Genomic DNA, 21,077 nt, shown 5'->3' with positions numbered 1-21,077 from the left:
AAAAGCATTAAGATTAATTCACAATTCAGGATTTCAGTATCATACCAATCCCTGGTTTATTAAATCAAAGATATTAAAACTTTATGATATGATTTCATTTAAGACTGTTCAGTTATGCATAAAGTGAAAGATAAACAATTACCTTTCAGAATTCAAGAACATTTTACGCAGAGAGAAGGAATGTATCATTTAAGGGGTTCGTATTATTATAAAATGGCTGGCGCTAGCACAACTAGCACGACCCAATCATGAGACTCACAATGAGTGTCCTCAGTTCCTAAATGCTTGTTAGAAGGAGAGGTGATGTAACACAGTGGTAAACATACCTTGTACATATAACACAACCACATTCATCTACAACCCCAATATCAATGAAAGTGGGACGCTGTGTGAAATGTAAATAAAACAGAATACAATAATTTGCAAATCCTCTTCAACCTATATTCAATTGAATACACCACGAAGACAAGATATTTAATGTTCAAACTGATAGACTTTATTGTTTATGTGCAAATTTTTTTTTTTAAATGGATGCTTGCAGCATGTTTCAAAAAAGCTTGGACAGTGGTATGTTTACCACTGTGTTACATCACCTTTCCTTCTAACAACACTCAATAAGCATTTGAGAACTGAGGACACGAATTGTGAGTGACTGACTGGGTATAAAAGGAGCTTCCCCAAAAGGCTCAGCTGTTCACAAGCAAACATGGGGTGAGGATCACCATTTTATGAACAACTGCATGAAAAAAATAGTCCAGCAGTTTAAGAACAATGTTTCTCAATGTTCAATTGCAAGGAATTTAGGGATTCCATCATCTACAGTATATAATATAATCAGAAGATTCAGAGAATCTGGAGAACTTTCTACACGTAAGCGGCAAGGCCGAAAACCAACACGGAATGCCCATGACCTTCGATCCCTCAGCCAGCACTGCATTAAAAACTGACATCACTGTGTAAAGGATCTTACCGCGTGGGCTCAGAAACACTTCAGAAAACCATTGTAAGTTAACACAGTTCGTCGCTACATCTACAAGTGCAAGTTAAAACTCTACCATACAAAGTGAAAGCCATACATCAACAACATCCAGAAACGCCACCGCCTTCTCTCGGCCCGAGCTCATTTGAAATGGACAGACGCAAAGTGGAAAAGTGTGCTGTGGTCTGATGAGTCCACATTTCAAATTGTTTTTGGAAATCATGGGTGTCATGTCCTCCGAAGAAAAGAGGAAAAAGACCATCCAGATTGTTACCAGCGCAAAGTTCAAAAGCCAGCATCTGTGATGGTATGGGGGTGTGTTAGTGCCCATGTCATGGACAACTTACACATCTGTGACGGCACCATCAATGCTGAAAGGTACATCCAGGTTTTGGAGCAACACATGCTACCATCCAAGCAACGTCTTTTTCAGGGACATCCCTTATTTCAGCAAGACGATGCCAAGCCACATTCTGCACGTGTTACAACAGCGTGGCTTTGTAGCAAAAGAGTGCGGGCGGGTACTAGACTGGCCTGCCTGCAGTCCAAACCTGTCGCTCATTGAAAATGTGTGGCGCATTATGAAGCGCAAAATACAACAGAGACCCCGGACTGTTGAACAACTGAATTCATACATCAAGCAAGAATGGGAAAGAATTCCACCTACAAAGCTTCAACAATTAGTGTCCCCAGGTCCCAAACACTTATTGAGTGTTCTTAGAAGGAAAGGTGATGTAACACAGTGGTAAACATACCACTTTCCCAGCTTTTTTGAAATGTGTTGCAGGCATCCATTTCAAAATGAGCAAATATTTGCACAAAAACAAAAACGTCCATCAGTTTGAATGTTAAGTATCTTGTCTTTGTGGTGTATTCGATTTGTAAATTATTGTATTCTGTTTTTATTTACATTTCACACAATGTCCCAGCTTCATTGAAATTGGGGTTGTAGATGCTGTTATACTGGAACCTTTGTTTTTTAGTTTGTTTTGGGAGCTGCCTGGAGAAATATTTGACTTCTTTTCTCTATATGCTGCTGTTGATCAGATTGTGTTTGGATATAAACATCTATGATCAGGCATAAATGCCTGGTTTGATTTGACTTTATACAGGGGTGTAGGCGTTGATAAACACTGGTTCTCGCTACGCCTTTAGGCACCATGTATAGTGTTTGTTTTCTTATATTTCTTTTCACCTTTGACTTTTCTATTATGTGTTTGGTTGTTTGTATATGAGTGAATTTCTGTTATGCATGGGTGTTTAATAAATTCAATTAAATTCAAAGTTTTATGTAGTTTAAGTTCCATGTGTTGTTCCAAGTCTACTCATCATTGGCATCACCTACTGTGAGCTCTTTGCTGCCATCTCTCTTCAGTGTACTCACCACTGGCTTTGACAGCCATCAGCTTGTCTCAGCACCTGGTGCCCACTCTTTGCTGTCTGCTGTTTCCCTATCATCTGCTGTCAGCTCCTCACAATCTACCATTTACTGTCAGTACACTGTTTACTACCGTCACCTGTCAGCTGTTACCTCACTGGAGCTCCCCACTCCTTCCTGCCATGGCAGTGGCAGCAAATTCATAGACCATCCTGATACAGAGCAGGAATAAATTTTGCAGACCACATTCAAATTACACTTGTGCTGCACATTTCATCTGATGTAAGTAAAATTATACTCTAAATCAAGGCTTGATGACAGTATGTCATGAAAAGCCAGCATGGTGCAGGTTTTCCTTGCTCCCTACCATCACAAGATTACACACAGCTTATCAGGATTTAAGAGCATTGCCTGGTAGATTATCACTGTAATTTTATGTCACACTGTTGAAAATTTCAGCCCATCCTGAAAAAGATCAAACCACTCTATGTCACTCCTGCTGCTACTTACATCAATGCATCAATATTACTCATTTCATTATGGTTGCCCCTCTGGGAATTAGTGTTACTTTTGCTACATTATTGTATCAAAAGTATTTGCAAATGTGTATTTCGATCCACAAATGTGTAAAAAAAAAAAAAAAATCTGTGTGTAACCAGATCCACAAATGTGTAAAAAAAATGTGTGTAATAAGATCCACAAATGTGTAAAAAAAATGTGTGTGTAACGAGATCCACAAATGTGTAAAAAAAATGTGTGTGTAACGAGATCCACAAATGTGTAAAAAAAAGTGTGTGTAACGAGATCCACAAATGTGTAACCAGATCCACAAATACACAAAAAAGTAAAAATCTGTCTGTATAACCAGATCCACAAATTTGTGAAAAATTCTGTGTGTGACCAGATCCACAAATCTGTGAAAAAAATCAATGTGTGTAACAAGATCTACAAATGTGTAACCAGATCCAAAAATATGTAAAATGGACTGCATTGATATTGCGCTTTTCCATCTGCATCAGAAGCTCAAAGCACTTTACAAATAATGCCTCACATTCACCCCGATGTGAGGTTGCTGCCATATAAGGCGCTCACTACACACCGGGTGCAACAGGGAATTAAAGACCTTGCTCAAGGGCCTTCAGTGATGCTGGGATTTGAACCGAGGATCTTCTGGTCTCAAGCCCAACACCTTAACCACTAGACCATCACCTCCCCTAAAACAAAATCTGTGTGTGTGTGTGTGCGCGCGCGCGTGCGTGTATATGTGTGTGTAACCAAATGCACAAATGTATAACCATGTTCACAAATCTGTAAAAGTGTGTGTGTGTAACCAGATCCACAAATGTGTAAAAAAAAAAAAAAATCTGTGTGTGTGTAACTAGATACAAAAATGTAAGTAACTGGATCCAAAAATATGTAAAACAAAATCTGTGTGTGTGTAACCTGATCCACAAATGTGTAAAAAAGAAAAAAATCTGTGTGTGTGTGTGTAACCAAATGCACAAATGTGTAACCATATTCACAAATCTGTAAAAGTGTGTGTGTAACCAGATCCACAAATGTGTAAAAAAAATAAATAAATAAATAAAAAATCTCTGTGTAACAAGATACAAAAATGTGTAACTGGATCCAAAAATATGTAAAACAAAATGTGTGTGTGTGTAACCTGATCCACAAACGTATAACCATGGCCACAAATCTGTAAAAAATAATCTGTGTGTGTAACCAGATTCACAAATGTGTAATCAGATCCACAAATGTGTAAAAAAAATCTGTGTGTAACGAGATCCACAAATGTGTAACCAAGTCCACAAATGTGTAAAAAAAAAAATCTGTGCGTGTAACCAGATCCACAAATGTGTAACCAAGTCCACAAATGTGTAAAAAATCTTTGTGTGTGTAACCGGATCCACAAATGTATAAAAAAATAAAAAATAAAAACGTGTGTGTAACCAGATCCACAAATGTGTAAAAAAAATGTGTGTGTAACAAGATCCACAAATGTGTAAAAAAATGTGTGTGTAACGAGATCCACAAATGTGTAAAAAAAATGTGTAACGAGATCCACAAATGTGTAAAAAAAAGTGTGTAACGAGATCCACAAATGTGTAACCAGATCCACAAATACACAAAAAAGTAAAAATCTGTCTGTATAACCAGATCCACAAATTTGTGAAAAATTCTGTGTGTGTGACCAGATCCACAAATCTGTGAAAAAATCAATGTGTGTAACAAGATCTACAAATGTGTAACCAGATCCAAAAATATGTAAAATGGACTGCATTGATATTGCGCTTTTCCATCTGCATCAGAAGCTCAAAGCACTTTACAAATAATGCCTCACATTCACCCCGATGTGAGGTTGCTGCCATATAAGGCGCTCACTACACACCGGGTGCAACAGGGAATTAAAGACCTTGCTCAAGGGCCTTCAGTGATGCTGGGATTTGAACCGAGGATCTTCTGGTCTCAAGCCCAACACCTTAACCACTAGACCATCACCTCCCCTAAAACAAAATCTGTGTGTGTGTGTGTGTGTGCGCGCATGCGTGTATATGTGTGTGTAACCAAATGCACAAATGTATAACCATGTTCACAAATCTGTAAAAGTGTGTGTGTGTAACCAGATCCACAAATGTGTAAAAAAAAAAAAAAATCTGTGTGTGTGTAACTAGATACAAAAATGTAAGTAACTGGATCCAAAAATATGTAAAACAAAATCTGTGTGTGTGTAACCTGATCCACAAATGTGTAAAAAAGAAAAAAATCTGTGTGTGTGTGTAACCAAATGCACAAATGTGTAACCATATTCACAAATCTGTAAAAGTGTGTGTGTAACCAGATCCACAAATGTGTTAAAAAAAAATAAATAAATAAAAAATCTCTGTGTAACAAGATACAAAAATGTGTAACTGGATCCAAAAATATGTAAAACAAAATGTGTGTGTGTGTGTAACCTGATCCACAAACGTATAACCATGGCCACAAATCTGTAAAAAATAATCTGTGTGTAACCAGATTCACAAATGTGTAATCAGATCCACAAATGTGTAAAAAAAATCTGTGTGTAACGAGATCCACAAATGTGTAACCAAGTCCACAAATGTGTAAAAAAAAAAAAAAATCTGTGCGTGTAACCAGATCCACAAATGTGTAACCAAGTCCACAAATGTGTAAAAAAAAAAAAAAATCTGTGCGTGTAACCAGATCCACAAATGTGTAACCAAGTCCACAAATGTGTAAAAAATCTTTGTGTGTGTAACCGGATCCACAAATGTATAAAAAAATAAAAAATAAAAACGTGTGTGTAACCAGATCCACAAATGTGTAACCAGGTCTGCAAATGTTAAAAAATGTTAACACAAATAGTATTATATTCTACGGAATCAATAACTTCAAAGCAAATCGCCGTTTAAAATCAAATGACACCTCTTTCCAAACGTTCCACAAGAGACCAAAACCAGTTTTCCCCACAATGAGACATCCTCCGTTCTTTGTGAATTACACGGATCTTGATGTGCAGCTGGCTGAAAGGATCTGTCAACATTTTCTTATTATTACCATTTTTATTCTTGTGTTTATTTCAAATTAAAAGACACAAGAAGAGCCATCCAAGTTACTGGTCTCTGAAACACAGGGGAAAAAATAAAAAACACGCCCTCAAAGGGCCTGGCCAGGCTTAAAATGGTAGCGGTGACTGATATCATTGGTGCTTGTGACCCTGGTGGTATGAAGCTGGATAGCCAGAGAGGCACACAGGCGAGTCCCCACACAGGTACAAATTGCTGCACGGATTTGTGGATCTTCCGTAGCAGAAGTGTAGCAAACGTCCCGTGTAAGAACACATCCAATCGAATGGCCAGTATTCACAAACACACAGTTACACACGCATTGATATTTGTATTTTTTTTTTTTTTTTTTGACACATTTGTGGACCTGGTTACATAGAGATTTTTTTTAAAACATTTGTGGATCTGGTTACACATACACAGATTTTATTTACACATTTGTGGATTGAAATACAACAATGGGCCAACAATATTACTGCGCTACTAAAATGGAAGTGATGTACCTTCATCACCCATACAGCTGTGTTCACTATTATATACTAATATAAAGTCATGGAGGCAGCATGTGGTTCCATTGCCTGTGTATTGTTGATGGTTGTGTACTGTGTGTATGCTACTTTTTTAAAGTGTTCCAAGCTAGTGTCATGCCTTTTTAAAATTACCCCTTGGGGATAAATAAAGTGATCTGAATATGAACTGAATTAGTGCTTGGCACTGTTGCAAGAAGAAGAGTTACATTAGTTTTGACTTGGGTGATCCTGAAAGGTCAAACTCAAAGCTATAATGGTTTAACTCTTGATCAAAGTACAAGGACACACAGGACCCTACGTCCATTTGCATGAATCACTGTCAAACCACAGACTGTATGTACTGTGTATATACTCCACAAACCCTCCCTGGCATCACCCATAGGCTTTCTTAAGTGCCATAGTGTGGCTCTGGGTGTCTCCATGTTGGCAGTACTTACTCTGTTTAAATCCCAACCAACCCAAAAATGGATAAAGAGTTGGAGTGTGAGCAAAATCCTGTGTGACCTGGGCAGGATGAATGCAGCCCGAACATGCCCCTATCAGGGTTACCCAACAAACTAAGGCTAACAGACTAACATGGGTTTGAGTGTTTTAATAAAAGATATTTTGTGCACTGGGCTGTGGTTTTAATAGTGGGTAGTTTCGTATTAAAAATTATGATCACCTTATTGCCTCAGTAACTGTGGCATAACACTAAAGCTAACATGACCAAGATAAACCAAAAAACAACAACAACAAAAAACAAAACATGAAAATTACACTCAACCAAAATACTTGATGTAAATAAAATGCTCAAAAAGGGCAAACGTGATTGGTCCACAGAAGCTAACAGCCACTGCTAGTGGTCTCTGCCAGTGGGGCTCTGGAGACCCGGCTCAGGGCATACACTACCTGTCACTCAAAGTGACCATCCACCAAATTATTCACAATTTCTGGCATAAAATATGTTCAAGTGATATTAATTTATTGTTATAGGAGGTATAAAAAATTAACTCCCAGTACAGTTATCATGAGGGGGGAAATTACTATAGAAACTTTTTTCTTTTTTTTGTATCATCCTGTATGTTTATTTCTGCTATAAAGTTGGACATTTTGGGCTTCTGTGGGAAGTGGCTCCCTCTTGGCCAAGGAACTGTAAGATTTTTCACTTCTAAACTTGCTTCATTTCAGACAGCTGGAGGTTGAGACTTGTAACAAACAAGCTGAGTCTGTCATCTGCATTTGGGTTCAATTTTCTTACTCCTATTAATCTTTAGACCCCGTCTTCCTTACACACTATGTGCTTCTTCTAGTGTTGCACAACATGCCATCTGCAAAAAGCATGTATCACAGGGACTGATCTTTACTCCCAAAAGTCAGCACACCTGTAACCACCTCAAAAACATAATGGCTTAAAGAAGAGCCTGATTACAGACCTTCGTTAACTTAGGATCTTGTCTGTTACTCATATACTGCATCTGATCCAAGTTCTCACTCCCCTCATACATGCCCTGAATGATCCTTACACACTTCTCTGGTATCGCTTTTTCCATCATGCACCCCCAAAGCTTACAATGTACTCAATCATAAGCCTTCTCCAAATGAATACACACAATGTGAAAGCATTTGTGTTTTCCTCTATATTTTTCATCAACTGTTTAATGTGTATCCTTCATAAGCCGTTCCCACTTTATAGAAAAAAATCTAACTAATCCTTATTTAAGGCGATCTTGTCCCTGAACTTCAGTAGTGATGACAATAAATAAACCCAAACCCAAACTACAATAAACTGAATAAATAAGTATAAATAAATAAATATAAAAGTAAATGCAATGTATAACAACACAATCCGGTTGTACCTGGAAATCAGCTCCAGTGAGCTGTGACACATCTTATTTTCACAGAGGTTTTTGTCCAGGGTCTTTCTGATCTCCTCACTTTCTCTCTTTACTTCTTGGATCTTCTGTTCCAGCTCTTTCCTCTCACTGTCTCGCTCTTGTAGGTGATTACACAATGCATTTACTTCCTCCAAGGCAGCATCCAAATGCTTTCTCAGGTCCTATAGTTTGCATAGAAAGTACATAAATGGTTGTTCATTTGTTGTTTAAGATACTGAGAAGAAATATCACTATACAGTTTTAAATGCATTGTTGCTACAAAATACTAGTGCATCTAAAAAAATGAAAGCCTATAACTCTAGTAAATACAAAAAAACTTTAAATATTAGAATAATTCTTTTCAGGTTTGCAGTATAAATACCATGACTCTCACAGTTTGGTTTATAGACACAAACATAATCAAGAGGAAGGCTGTTGATTTGACAATTATTCAGAAGACACTAATTACCCCCGCCACAAGGAGGCTAAGCCACAGAAGGTAATTGCTGAAAGGGCTGGCTGTTCATAGAGTGCTGTATCAAAGCATATTCATGGAAAATTGAATGGAAGGGAAAAGTGTGGTAGGAAAAGATACACAAGAAACAGGGATGACCACAGCCTTGTGAAGATTGTCAAGCAAAGCTAATTCAAGAACATAGGGAGGCTTCAAAAGGAGTGGACTGATGCTGGATTTAGTGCATCAAGAGCCACCACACACAGTCATGTCTAGAAAGTGGGCTACAAGTGTTGGTCCGGGGGATTTGCTGTCCCTCTGTGTGTTGGTCCGGGCTTTGTGTATTTATTTGTCTCTGTGCCTTTTTTGTGAGTGCATGTGCTGTGTCTTCCCCTGTTCGTGGTTGAGCCTGGTGTATGTGAGTGTGCCCTGCATTTGGGGTGTGTGTGGATGTGCCTCTGACCCTTGTCTGTGTTTTGTGTGTGGGTGTGTGTATGGTTCGCCATCTGCTTGTTGTCATCTGTATGGGTCCCTGTTTTTATGTAAATTTTCAGGGTTACATTCTGTTCTATTTTGAGGTATTTATTCATTGTTTGCATTTGTCTTACAAATGCAATATTAGAATAATATTAGTTTGTGATCTTGGTTTGAGTTGTTAATTGCTTCATGTTGTCTTTTTGTTCTGTCTTTGTTTTTGTATTTTGTGTATGTTGTTTTGGTTTTATATTTCTTGATCAGGTTTTATTTCCACACACCTTGTGATGTCAGTTTAAGTTATCTCTTGGTACTCCTTGATTTTCTCTTCTGTTTTCACTGATTTTGCATCTGTGGTTAATTAGTTGAGCTCATTTATAAGCCGCACCTTTTCGTTGTTTCATTTGCCAGTTGATTGTTTCAGTCACACATATTGTTCATCTCTATCTAGTAGTCCTGTTTGTAAGTACTTTATCAGAAACTTCCTCATCTTCTTCAAAAACAATCGATATGTCACTTAAATCTTCGCTATAATTGCTCACTATGCCTTCACTATCCATGTCTGCTGTACTGGTAAACAGAGCCTCGCTTCGACAACTTTACTCACATGACGTCACATCCGTCGCAGTGATAAAGTAAGTCAAGCTTGGAGGCGGTAAATACAAATTCTCATATGGGTAACGAAAAGTCTAAATCCTTGTTCAGTGTAATTTTATGGTAAAAAAACAAAGACAGCATGTGGAAATAGCTTTTTTATTCTTCAAGAATATGTAAAAACATCATGGCGTGGCAGGGACCCTTTAACTTGTAGATATAGTGACGAACTGTGTTAACTGACAACAGAAGTGTTCCTGAGCCCACATGGTAAGATCCTTTACACAATGAAGTTGGTTTTTAATGCAGTGCCGCCTGAGGGATCGAAGGACGGGCATTTAGTGTTGGTTTTCGGTCTTGCCGCTAAACGTGTAGAAAGTTCTCCAGATTCTCTGAATCTTCTGATTATATTATGGACTGTAGATGATGGAATTCCTAAATTGAACGTTGAGAAACATTGTTCTTAAACTGTTGGACTATTTTTGTCACATAGTTGTTCACAAAGTGATGATCCTCACCCCATCTTTGCTTGTGAACAGCTAAGCCTTTTGGGGATGCTCCTTTTATACCCAATCATGGCACTCATGTGTTTCCAATTAACCTGTTCACCTGTGGAATTTTCCAAACAGGTGTTCTTTGAGCATTCATCAACTTTCCCAGTCTTTTGGTGCCCCTGTCCCAGCTTTTTTGCAAAGTGTTGCAAGCATCCATTTCAAAATGAGCAAATATTGCACAAAAACAATAAAGTCTATCAGTTTGAACATCTTGTCGCGCGCTCGCACCACTTCCTGCTAACAGCCTCCAGACTGCTGGCAAGGCCGAAAAGTGTGCTGTGGTCTGATGAGTATAGACTGAAGAGCTAGTGCCACTTAACACTTTTAGATCACTCCCTAATAGGTCTTGAAACAAAGTCTCTGACCTGTAGATGTTTTACCTGATTGGATTATCTCAATCAAGTGTCTGTTTTCGATGTAAATGTAACTGTGTAGGTAAAAGTGTACTATACGAGGTCTGTGAGTAAACTATCCGACTTTTTTATTTTTTTCAAAAACTATATGGATTTGAATCATCTGCACTTGCATCAGACAAGCTTGAACCTTCGTGCGCATGCGTGAGTTTTTTCACGCCTGTCGGTTGCGTCATTCGCCTGTGGGCAGGCTTTGAGTGAGCACTGTTTTGAAAAAAATAAAAAGGTCAGATACTTTTCTAACAGACCTCGTATGTATACTATAACGCTGCCCTGCTTCTTTGCCAGGACACTCTTGAAAAGTCCCTGGAACAGACCCTTCTCTACCCTGCAAAAATCTATTTACTACTAATGTAATCATAAAATGTTATTACTATATAGATAAAAATATGTATGATATAAAATATTTTGATACAATTTTATATCATATAATTGATTTTAGTATAATTTGATTTAAGTGATAGTTAATTTTATTATGACACTTAAAGAAAAAAAAAGATTAATGATTATAAATGCCATGTACGCGTGCATGTTTTGGCAAGATATTGGGGTGGGGGGTAAAATATCCTAGGACATCTCATAATAGATGCTTTTAAAATCAGTCAAACAACAACTGAACGTTACCCAATATCTGTATTATCATGTTATTGTATCTGAAAAATGCAGATAAGCTCACTCACATTACTAGCATACAAGCCATGCTCGATGCATGAAATACTTTTGACCTAGTTGTTGTGTGGGCCGCCAGAAGAGGAGGTACTGCTGGCCCACCACCAGAGGGCGCCCTGTCTGGAGTGCGGGCTCCAGGCACCAGAGGGTGCAGCCGCCTCACAGGAGCAGCCAGGGTGACAGCTGTCACGCATCACCTGCAACAGCTGTTACCAATCATCTGATCGGCAGGAGTATATCAGCAGGACGACGTCTCCACCTCTTTGCCGTGATATCGTTTCTACCGAGAAGGTAATGTACTCAGCTAACTGTTTGACAGTGATCTTTGTGACTTTGTGCATTACTCTGAGAGAACTTTCCAACGAGAGGTGGAGGCAGCTTACCTGCCGTTCGGATTCCTGGGTGCGAACGCGCCCTCCTTTAATTGTTCTTTATTCCTCGCCAGCAGTACCAGGTCCGACACGCGGAGGCAGTGGCCACCTGGGAATTCGGGACTTGGCGGCTCCAGTATTCCCGGGGTCTGGTGGCGGAGGAAACCGTGTGGTTCCGGTTCTACTTTGGAGAGGCGTCTCCTATCTTCGAGCCTGCCCACACGACACCTGTGTGAATCTGACTTTGTCCATTATTGTAATCTGTTGTACTTGTTGTGCATATTCACAACAGTAAAGTGTGTTATTTGACCTATTCCATTGTCCGTTCATTTGCGCACCCTGTTGTGGGTCCGTGTACTTACACTTTCCCAACACTAGTGCTGATTTTATTCATTTATTCATTCATATTCAAAACCTGGTTTTTCCAATTAAGGGTTACGGGGGAGCTGGAGCCTATCCCAGTGGGCACTGAGTGAGAGGCAGGGTACACCCTGGACAGGGTGCCAGCCTATTGCAGGGCCACAGATAGACAAAGACATTTAAAGTTTCCAATTCACCTAACCTGCATGCCTTTGGAACTGGGAGGAAGCCAGAGCACCCGGAGGGAACCCACATGAACATGGTAACAACATGCAAACTCCACACAAAAAGGGCCAGACAGGAAGGGATCCCAACACCTTCTTGCTGTGAAGCAACAGTGCTAACAACTATGCCACTGTGCTACCACATGCTGAGTTTTAAAATTCCCAAATACATTAAAACCTATGCATGCAAATATTTTTCTTCAACAGATGTATAATCATTCTGGCTCAGAAAAAAAACAGCTCAAAGAAATCTTCAAAAAAATACCTTGTTCATGTTTCTGATGAGTAGGTTTGGGTATCGAGAACTGGTTCTTTTCGAGAATCGTTAAGAAATGATTCGACCCACCGACATCAATAGCCTTTTTGCTTCACAATTCCCTTATCCCACTGGAGACCTTCAGTGGGACAAGTCTTTTCTTCGGCTTATTCTGCCTCTACTGGTGGTTGGCTCTCACTGCAGTATTGTATCACTTCCTGTTCCGGAGCACAGCGGTGTTTTGCTGTATATGTTAGCTGTTTAATCTGCGCAGTTAGATTGATCTAGTTAACTAGATAATTTGTTTCACAGTGTAATCTTCACGTGCCTTAACTAAAGCACTCCCTCTGCTGAATCACCTCTAAATTATTTACACATTATTCACTTTGCGTGTTTTTAGGAATCCGCTAGCTTAGCGCAGCTACTAGCTCTTAGCTGGTTTAGCATGGCGGCTTCTCCTGTCTCTCCCGCACTTTTCTGCTCTGGGTGTGAAATGTTTAGTTATTCCTCGGCCTCCTTTAGCAGTAATGGTACTTGTAATAAGTATAGCTTATTCGTAGCTTTGGAGGCCAGGCTGGGTGAATTGGAGACTCGGGTGGTAGTGACCTCCAATTGGCATTACCGGGTGTCATTACTGCCGACGTGAATTACAATCTTACCAAATTTACGCTTAGCCTTAGCCAGCAGTTTCAAATTTCCTTCAATGTCGCCTGCTCTGGCCCCCGGAAGACAATTGACTATGGTTGCTGGTGTCGCTAACTTCACATTTCTCAAAGCAGAGTCGCCAATAACCAGAGTTTGATCCTCGGTGGGTGTGTCGCCGAGTGGGGAAAAACGGTTAGAAATGTGAACGGGTTGGCGGTGTACACGGGGCTTCTGTTTAGGACTACGCTTCCTCCTCACAGTCACCCAGTCGGCCTGCTTTCCCGGCTGCTCGGGATCTGCCGGAGGGGAACTAACGGCGGCTAAGCTACCTTGGTCCGCACCAACTACAGGGGCCTGGCTAGCTGTAGGATTTTCCAAGGTGCGGAGCCGAGTCTCCAATTCGCCCAGCCTGGCCTCCAAAGCTACGAATAAGCTACACTTATTACAAGTACCATTACTGCTAAAGGAGGCCGAGGAATAACTAAACATTTCACACCCAGAGCAGAAAAGTGCGGGAGAGACAGGAGAAGCCGCCATGGTAAACCGGCTAAGAGCTAGTAGCTGCGCTAAGCTAGCGGATTCCTAAAAACACACGAAGTGAATAATGTGTAAATAATTTAGAGGTGATTCAGCAGAGGGAGTGCTTTAGTTAAGGCACGTGAAGATTACACTGTGAAACAAATCATTATCTAGTTAACTAGATCAATCTAACTGCGCAGATTAAACAGCTAACAGATACAGCAAAACACCACTGTGCTGCGGAACAGGAAGTGATACAATACCGCAGTGAGAGCCAACCACCAGTAGAGGTAAGCAAGGCCTCTACTGGTGGCTAAGGCTAAGCGTAAATTTGGTAAGATTGTAATTCACGTCGGCAGTAATGACACCCGGTTACGCCAATTGGAGGTCACTAAAATTAATATTAGAATCGGTGTGTAACTTTGCAAAAGTGACATGTTTAGCCGCATGTTCTCCATGAATTGCTGGCTGTCTGAGTGGTGTCCAAAAAATGAGGTGGGCTTCATAGATAATTGGCAAAGCTTCTGGGGAAAACCTGGTCTTGTTAGGAGAGACGGCATTCATCCCACTTTGGATGGAGCAGCTCTCATTTCTAGAAATCTGGCCAATTTTCTTAAATCTTCCAAACCGTGACTATCCAGGGTTGGGACCAGGAAGCAGAGTTGTAGTCTTACACACCTCTCTGCAGCTTCTCTCCCCCTGCCATCCCCTCATTACCCCATCCCCGTAGAGACGGTGCCTGCTCCCAGACCACCAATAACCAGCAAAAATCTATTTAAGCATAAAAATTCAAAAAGAAAAAATAATATAGCACCTTCAACTGCACCACAGACTAAAACAGTTAAATGTGGTCTATTAAACATTAGATCTCTCTCTTCTAAGTCCCTGTTAGTAAATGATATAATAATTGATCAACATATTGATTTATTCTGCCTTACAGAAACCTGGTTACAGCAGGATGAATATATTAGTTTAAATGAGTCAACACCCCCGAGTCACACTAACTGCCAGAACGCTCGTAGCACGGGCCGAGGCGGAGGATTAGCAGCAATCTTCCACTCCAGCTTGTTAATTAATCAAAAACCCAGACAGAGCTTTAATTCATTTGAAAGCTTGTCTCTTAGTCTTGTCCATCCAAATTGGAAGTCCCAAAAACCAGTTTTATTTGTTGTTATCTATCGTCCACCTGGTCGTTACTGTGAGTTTCTCTGTGAATTTTCAGACCTTTTGTCTGACTTAGTGCTTAGCTCAGATAAGATAATTATAGTGGGCGATTTTAACATCCACACAGATGCTGAGAATGACAGCCTCAACACTGCATTTAATCTATTGTTAGACTCGACTGGCTTTGCTCAAAATGTAAATGAGTCCACCCACCACTTTAATCATACCTTAGATCTTGTTCTGACCTATGGTATGGAAATTGGAGGCTTAACAGTATTCCCTGAAAACCCCCTTCTGTCTGATTATTTCTTAATAACATTTACATTTACTCTGATGGACTACCCAGCAGTGGGGAATAAGTTTCATTACAGTAGAAGTCTTTCAGAAAGCGCTGTAACTAGGTTTAAGGATATGATTCCTTCTTTATGTTCTCCAATGCCATATACCAACACAGTGCAGAGTAGCTACCTAAACTCTGTGAGTGAGATAGATTATCTCGTCAATAGTTTTACATCCTCATTGAGCACAACTTTGGATGCTGTAGCTCCTCTGAAAAAGAGAGCCTTAAATCAGAAGTGCCTGACTCCGTGGTATAACTCACAAACTCGCAGCTTAAAGCAGATAACCTGTAAGTTGGAGAGGAAATGGTGTCTCACTAATTTAGAAGATCTTCACTTAGCCTGGAAAAACAGTCTGTTGCTCTATAAAAAAAAGCCCTCCGTAAAGCTAGGACATCTTACTACTCATCACTAATTGAAGAAAATAAGAACAACCCCAGGTTTCTTTTCAGCACTGTAGCCAGGCTGACAAAGAGTCAGAGCTCTATTGAGCTGAGTATTCCTTTAACTTTAACTAGTAATGACTTCATGACTTTCTTTGCTAATAAAATTTTAACTATTAGAGAAAAAATTACTCATAACCATCCCAAAGACATATCGTTATCTTTGGCTGCTTTCAGTGATGCCGGTATTTGGTTAGACTCTTTCTCTCCGATTGTTCTGTCTGAGTTATTTTCATTAATTACTTCCTCCAAACCATCAACATGTCTATTAGACCCCATTCCTACCAGGCTGCTCAAGGAAGCCCTACCATTAATTAATGCTTCGATCTTAAATATGATCAATCTGTCTTTATTAGTTGGCTATGTACCACAGGCTTTTAAGGTGGCAGTAATTAAACCATTACTTAAAAATCCATCACTCGACCCAGCTATCTTAGCTAATTATAGGCCAATCTCCAACCTTCCTTTTCTCTCAAAAATTCTTGAAAGGGTAGTTGTAAAACAGCTAACTGATCATCTGCAGAGGAATGGTCTATTTGAAGAGTTTCAGTCAGGGTTTAGAATTCATCATAGTACAGAAACAGCATTAGTGAAGGTTACAAATGATCTTCTTATGGCCTCAGACAGTGGACTCATCTCTGTGCTTGTTCTGTTAGACCTCAGTGCTGCTTTTGATACTGTTGACCATAAAATTTTATTATAGAGATTAGAGCATGCCATAGGTATTAAAGGCACTGCGCTGCGGTGATTTGTATCATATTTATCTAATAGATTACAATTTGTTCATGTAAATGGGGAATCTTCTTCACAGACTAAGGTTAATTATGGAGTTCCACAAGGTTCTGTGCTAGGACCAATTTTATTCACTTTATACATGCTTCCCTTAGGCAGTATTATTAGAAAGCATTGCTTAAATTTTCATTGTTACGCAGATGATACTCAGCTTTATCTATCCATGAAGCCAGAGGACACACACCAATTAGCTAAACTGCAGGATTGTCTTACAGACATAAAGACATGGATGACCTCTAATTTCTCGCTTTTAAACTCAGATAAAACTGAAGTTATTGTACTTGGCCCCATAAATCTTAGAAACATGGTGTCTAACCAGATCCTTACTCTGGATGGCATTACCCTGACCTCTAGTAATACTGTGAGAAATTTTGGAGTCATTTTTGATCAGGATATGTCATTCAATGCGCATATTAAACAAATATGTAGGACTGCTTTTTTGCATTTGCGCAATATCTCTAAAATTAGAAAGGTCTTGTCTCACAGTGATGCTGAAAAACTAATTCATGCATTTATTTCCTCTAGGCTGGACTATTGTAATTCATTATTATCAGGTTGTCCTAAAAGTTCCCGGAAAAGCCTTCAGTTAATTCAAAATACTGCAGCTAGAGTACTGACAGGGACTACAAGGAGAGAGCATATCTCACCCATATTGGCCTCTCTTCATTGGCTTTCTGTTAATTCTAGAATAGAATTTAAAATTCTTCTTCTTGCTTATAAGGTTTTGAATAATCAGGTCCCATCTTATCTTAGGGACCTCTTAGTACCATATCACCCCAATAGAGCGCTTCGCTCTCAGACTGCAGGCTTACTTGTAGTTCCTAGGGTTTGTAAGAGTAGAATGGGAGGCAGAGCCTTCAGCTTTCAGGCTCCTCTCCTCTGGAACCAGCTCCCAATTCGGATCAGGGAGACAGACACCCTCTCTACTTTTAAGATTAGGCTTAAAACTTTCCCTTTTGCTAAAGCTTATAGTTAGGGCTGGATCAGGTGACCCTGAACCATCCCTTAGTTATGCTGCTATATAAATGCACCACTCTGCATTTAATCATTAGTGACTGATCTCTGCTCCCCTCCACAGCATGTCTTTTTCCTGGTTCTTTCCCTCAGCCCCAACCAGTCCCAGCAGAAGACTGCCCCTCCCTGAGCCTGGTTCTGCTGGAGGTTTCTTCCTGTTAAAAGGGAGTTTTTCGTTCCCACTGTCGGCAAGTGCTTGCTCACAGGGGGTCGTTTTGACAGTTGGGGTTTTTCCGTAATTATTGTATGGCTTTGCCTTACAATATGAAGCACCTTGGGGCAACTGTTTGTTGTGATTTGGCGCTATATAAATGAAATTGATTTGATTTGATTTATCGGTCCTTCAGAGCGGCCGTTGTTTGTGAGGGTGCTTGCCAGGAAAATGATAATTTGAGAAATGCTTTACTAATGTGGTCTACAATCAACCGCTTCTGCAGCAGCTCCACTTGAAGCTTGAAGCAACAAAGAAGTGCTCTGACCCGCTGCTTCGTTGGTTCTCTGCTTCGCTGCTTTTCAGAAGCAGCAAGTCCGCTTCTTAACTCCTTTCAAAGCCATTTAAAGATGTCAACTGTGAGTCAATTTTGTGCGGATTAAAGTTACTAAATGGGACTCTTGTCTTGTTGCGAGCAAGAAACGAGAATCGTCCTCTGTTCCATTCGCACAGCTCCAAATGCTCCACCGCTCTCTGCCGAATCAAGTTAGGAAGTTAGAATCCGGTCGGAATTAATAAATTCAAAGCAAATCACAGTTTTAAATCAAATGACACCTCTTTCCAAATGTTATAATACAGACAACAAACTACAAGTAAGTAAGTAAGTAAGTAATGTTTATTTATATAGCACATTTCACAGACAAGGAAAGTCACAAGGTGCTTCACAAAAAACACAAATAAAAATTCTGAGAATAAAAGACAATGTACATCACAATAAAGTGGTCATAAAACAGCCCTTTCGCTACTAAGGACTGAATGCCTGGAGAAACAGAAGGGTTTTAAGTTTGCTCTTAAAAACATCGACAGAGTCCAGCAAACGAAGAGACAAAGGGAGATTATTCCAGAGCCTTGGTGCAACGGCCTGGAAAGAGCGATCTCCTGAGGGTACGAGGGACCCTCAGAAGGTTCTGATCCACTGACCTCAGGCTCCGAGCGGGAGCGTAGGGACATAACAGGTCTCTAATGTAGGAGGGAGCCTAGCCATGCAAAGCTCTAAAAGTCAACACTAGGATCTTAAAATGGAAACGCAATGACACTGGGAGCCAATGAAGAGACTTTAAAACAGGAGAGATATGAGTCCTTCTGCTTGAGCGAGACAGCAGCCTTGCTGCAGAATTTTGGACCTGCTGCAGACGGGACAGCTCCTTTTTGTTCAGACAGGAAAACAAACTGTTGCAGTAGTCCAAACGAGAAGATACAAAGGCATGAATAATCAACTCAAGATCATCTTTTGAAACAACTGATCTGAGTTTGGAAATCTTCCTCAGCTGGTAGAAACAGTTTTTGGTTAGCTGCTTGGAATGATGCTCAAGTGACTCACCTAGGTTTCTCAGGCTAGATTTTGCACATGAGCTCAAAAGACCTAAATACTGTTTAATCCCCGGAATGACATAATCGGGGGCAACCACCAGCACCTCGGTTTTATCCGAATTTAACTGCAGTGAATTTGCACCAAGCCATTGTTTTATTTTCTCAAGGCAGTTCAGTAGAGAGTCCAATTTCTGGATCTCAGGGGCTTTGAATGAGCAGTAAATTTGGATGTCATCAGCAAATAAATGACAAGAAACTCCAACAAACTCCTGGATAATCTTTCCCAAAGGGAAAACATAGAGCAAAAACAAAATTGGCCCCAAAACAGACTAAAACAATTGTTTTCCTCCCAAAATGAGATGCCCTACGTTCTTTATGAATTACATTGATGTTGACTTGCAGCGCAGCCGTTTGCGAGAGCTCAGCTCAGAGGCAATGGAGTTAAAGTTGTCTCATTAATATCTGAAAGGAAAAGATTTTCAGAAAACCTACAGATTTTGTTTATTTCTATTTATGTCCAGAGATCAAGGATCCAGTAACAAATTTCATATTTATTTACTTTAAGACGCAATAAATTGTTACTGACATAGAAAACCTGTAAAGCCTACTTTTAGAACACAGAAAATTCACAGGAGGTATTGATAAGGGAATCGATACCATACCCAGTGGTGGGCATAGTTCCGATAATCCGATAACCGATAATTATCGAAGATAATGTTTTCATTATCGGATTATCTTTTCAGATAACTTTGAAAACCATTATCAGACTAATTATCTTATAATTTTTAGGCCGTTAACGTGGTAAGCAAAGCTGAACAGCTACAAACTCTTATAAAATTTAAAATCAGTTGAACACCTACCTGTTAAATGTTTTGTAGCAGATGTGTAGTTCTACCCTCTGCAAAAACAGGAGAGCTGCTTCTAGAAGAAACCGCTCTATCCTCTGCAGGCAAAGGAGAACTGGTCACAAAAAAAAACTAATTTCTTTTAACCCCATACTGATATGACGGCAATATCACCCAAGTCACCCAGAGGCACAGAGTTTTAACTTATGGCTCAAATTTTAACCAAACTAATTTCCGACAAGTTATTTAAATTAATGTCATGTCTGAAGTTTTATAAAATGTAAATATCATATATATGTTTTCGTTTTAAAGTAATGCGCTAATTTTTAAGGTTTTAGTGTGAACATGCTGTCTTCAGGTGCATTATGGGTATAGGATAATCTCAGTACTTTCACGACATGAAAAATGCATTTGAGACACTCTGATCATGCTCAACGGATAACAGCATTAAACTTTAGTGCCTAAAACTCTTGTGAATATATTCTCTGGGTTTATACTTATTGTGTTTGCATTTCTTAAATTCCACTCATCTTAACCGTAGCAGAGTAGCAGCAGACACAGATTATCTGGAATTTTGTTTTGGCAAGTCTCTACTGCCATCTACTGGCCAGTAGTGTTCATGCAGTATTCAAACTGAAGCTGGGCTGATATTTTCAATCACTGTATTCAGTTCCAGCTCAAAGTGTACCACAGAACCACACGGTGTAAAAGCGCATGATTTATGTTCTCACACACATAGTATGTTCAAAAACCACACGTGTTTCCAGAAGCAAAACATAAACAGAAGCTTTTTTTTTCAAACTTAATTTACAAAAACTCTCGATGGGAGACATCAAAGTAAAAAAAACCAAAAAAAAACAAAAAAACATTACAAGACAGGTCTGCGGTGTTTGCACAGGCACAGTGCGAGAGGTGGTCGTGAGCTGTTAAACGCAGCTCGTTACTCCATGTATACTAAACGATGCAGGACACTCGATTAACCTGAAACTCGGTGCGATCCAAAAAATTCTCGCACCAATAAAAAATCAACTGAAAAAAGGCCAAAACTCGCACTGGCACCAGTTGATCATGGCAGTGTTCTATTTATTTTGACACCGGTTATATCAGACGGTTA

At 39.7% G+C, this 21,077-nt stretch overlaps 1 protein-coding gene across 1 annotated transcript in view; it reads right to left on the bottom strand.

Moving 5' to 3' along the window:
• Positions 1–21,077, bottom strand: part of crocc2 (ciliary rootlet coiled-coil, rootletin family member 2) — a 326,949-nt gene that overhangs the window by 157,631 nt on the left and 148,241 nt on the right. Inside the window, exon 12 of the mRNA XM_034179233.1 lies at positions 8,295–8,494. Coding sequence (XP_034035124.1) covers positions 8,295–8,494 — 200 coding nt within the window. The remainder of the gene's footprint in view (positions 1–8,294; positions 8,495–21,077) is intronic.

The sequence above is a fragment of the Thalassophryne amazonica genome, chromosome 10 (assembly GCF_902500255.1).
Source record: "Thalassophryne amazonica chromosome 10, fThaAma1.1, whole genome shotgun sequence".
In the NCBI taxonomy this organism is placed as follows: Eukaryota; Metazoa; Chordata; class Actinopteri; order Batrachoidiformes; family Batrachoididae; genus Thalassophryne; species Thalassophryne amazonica.
Note: the sequence above shows the minus strand (reverse complement) of the source record. Positions and strands in the feature narration are given on the sequence as shown.